Source organism: Pistacia vera, unplaced genomic scaffold, assembly GCF_008641045.1.
Source record: "Pistacia vera cultivar Batoury unplaced genomic scaffold, PisVer_v2 Contig576, whole genome shotgun sequence".
NCBI classification, from domain to species: Eukaryota; Viridiplantae; Streptophyta; class Magnoliopsida; order Sapindales; family Anacardiaceae; genus Pistacia; species Pistacia vera.
This window is the reverse complement of record NW_022196419.1, coordinates 461,892-464,629: the sequence shown is the minus strand read 5'-3', so window position 1 is coordinate 464,629 and position 2,738 is coordinate 461,892. Positions and strand designations below refer to the sequence as shown.

The 2,738-nt window shown below is 32.5% G+C and overlaps 1 protein-coding gene across 1 annotated transcript; it reads right to left on the bottom strand.

Moving 5' to 3' along the window:
- Window positions 1-204: 204 nt before the first annotated feature.
- LOC116109247 (NDR1/HIN1-like protein 26) lies at window positions 205-1,039 on the bottom strand. Its single transcript, XM_031395485.1, has one exon. It carries the CDS (start codon window positions 988-990, stop codon window positions 310-312), a length of 681 nt encoding a protein of 226 aa, XP_031251345.1. The 5' UTR covers window positions 991-1,039; the 3' UTR covers window positions 205-309.
- Between the last annotated feature and the right edge of the window lie 1,699 nt (window positions 1,040-2,738).

Sequence of the window (2,738 nt, the reverse complement as noted above, 5' to 3'; positions counted from 1 at the left end):
TCTTGAGGCCAAGGTTGACATTTAAGATGTGAATTGTAAATTCAAATGCATTTTGGATTGAGTTTGATTATCTTTATAATTTTAATTCATGAACTTAAATGGTATATATATGAAAAAGGGAAAGATTTTGGATCTTAGTTGGACCAAAAAGCATAAAAGTTTAGAAAATACAGGATTTTAGGCTACTCAGAAATTTTTGTTACCTTTTATATGCAAACGAATTATATAATCACAATTAACCCACAACTCATCTGCAATAGTCCGAGAGCTTCATGCGTAAAAGCAAATATTACAGACAATTATTTAAAATCAGGTGAAATACATAGTACATCTCTTATTTGTAGACGTCGCCAACAGCAACCCATCTTGGCCCACTATGGCATCGCAGTTAGCATGCATCCTATGGTGCTTAGATTCCCACCATGTGGACACCTTAAATCTGATGCTTGATACTATTTCCAGACGAAATGCAACCCTTCCTTGCGCACGATCATTCATGAACTCCTTCCAACGCTGGCTATTCACCGTCAGAGTCGCCCCACTTAATGTAGCAGCCAAGATAGTCGTATTCTTAGGCTCTTGATAAAACGGTTCCGCCAGTGGTGTTGCCCCGACCCGTTGGTCCTTGTAATAAACAAATGCTTCCGTTGAGTTATAATATATCCCAATATGTTGGTTGGGGTTGCGGGCTGTGACATTGAAATTTAATTCTGCATTCTCAAAGCCGGTGGCTTGAGCCAAACCCGGAATTGAAAATTCGTGAATATGAAATCTTGGTCTATGGGGGCGTAAGCTGAGCCATAAAATGAACATGATAATTCCAACAATTAAAAGAAGTGATAAAAATATGACACACAGTGTTTTGGAAACCCTGGTGGTCAGGCTTTCACGGACCCTATGGGCATAGTAGTGGGCGGAGTGGTGGCGCTTCAAGGGTGGAAGTTGCGACGGGGTACCTTGGCGAATTGGTAACCTGTCGGAGGAGTGCATTTTTTTTTTCTTTTTTTCTGCCAAGAGTTGCCTGGAAAGTGTTGATGAACAGAATATATAACTTGTTGGGATGTTTTTTATGTTAAGGAAGGTAAAGGCAAAGTGATCAAGTGAAAGAGATTTGGGATGTTTGCATGGAGAAAGAAAAGAATAATTGCCCAGCTGCTTTGCCAATTTATGTTCTATGTTATTTGTGCAAGTAAAGGTAATATGCTTCCATTACTTCATTTGTGCCACATTGTATATTTTGTTTTAGGAGGTCGATTACACTATTCAATAATATTTGATAGCAGTAACAGGTAATTAATAACCAAACTATACCAATTGATATGTGCTCAAATTGTGTTTTGTGTCTTGTGTAACTTATAGGAAATAAATTATATAAAGTAGACGAGTTTTAGCTAGGCTATTCTTAGCTTATTCATCCCCGCGAATAAGGTATAAAGGTTCCGTATAGGAGATGGAAGGTACTAAGTATCATATTGTAGAATAATATTTCTTCTTGTCAGTATCTATCTCAATTTAAAGGGAATTATTTTTCAGCCTTGTGGTTTAGCATAAATAACCCTTTGCTACCGTTGTTTCTAAAAGTCACATTTTCGCTTTCATTCTTATACATTAAAAACTATTCCTTGAAATAAAACTATAAATGAGTTTTTTTTTTTTTTTCTCTTTTGAAATTTTCTTTTATCTAGATAATATTATTCAATGTTAATTACTTTTTATAATCAAAATTTTATTTTGTAATTGTAGTGAGAGAAGTGTTATGAAAAATAAAGATTAAATTATTTGGTTTATCTTATCAATATCAAATATTTTTTTCTTTGTAAGTTTTTTTTTTTTTTTATAAAAAATTTAAATATAAAAAAATAACTATAAAAATATTTTTGACTTATCCTTTATTTTAACTATCGAAGTAATAATTTAACTTATTGTAATAGCACCTTACAAGGGTAGTGTAGTCTTTTCATACGAGATTATGTTAGTAAATAAACTTGACTAACGATCATTTGATTAAGGAGAAAGCTATTTCCCCGTTATTTTATTTTATTTTGATTACTTGTCATCGTGAGTTGGACGTTGGAAATGAACCTTCTACGCAATGTTGTGTAAACCATTGAGAGTATTATTAGAACTAACCTTAGTTAATCGTTTCTATCTTGATTAATATCAGTTACAATTGTTGATAAACCATTAATCTCTTTTAGAACTAATTCTTGAACTCTTCACTATATTAACTTGCTCATTAATTAATTAAAACCAAACTCCTTATTTAATTAACCAAAATAAATCATGTTTAGTTACTAACCTATCAAAGATTAATGGATTTAACACAAAACAGAGAATTTTATTTTTTATTTTTTATTTTTTTATGTGGAAACTCTAATGAGAGAAAAACTGTGAGGACATCAATGATCACTTCAAAGAAAAGATCAAATCCACTATGAAATTAATTATATAACGCTCACACGATGACTTCTTGAATAATTCACTCACGATTGATGAAACTATTCACAACTGATAGTACTAGTTGAAATTTTTAATCACTTTACCAAGTTGATTAAACCTAAGCGGAATGGGTTAACATGTTCATTTGTGCGTTTTGTGTTGGCTTTTTAACATCAATATAAACAATGCATCCAAGACAAAATGTAAAGCACATAACACACTTTTACATGATTTGGCAATCTACCTACATCCATGGGACCGCGTCCAGATGAAGCTAATCCATTATGGTAAACATTTAT

Excerpts from the sequence above, each read along its gene's own strand:
- LOC116109247 (XM_031395485.1), bottom strand. The coding sequence starts at position 990 with ATGCACTCCTCCGACAGGTTACCAATTCGCCAAGGTACCCCGTCGCAA.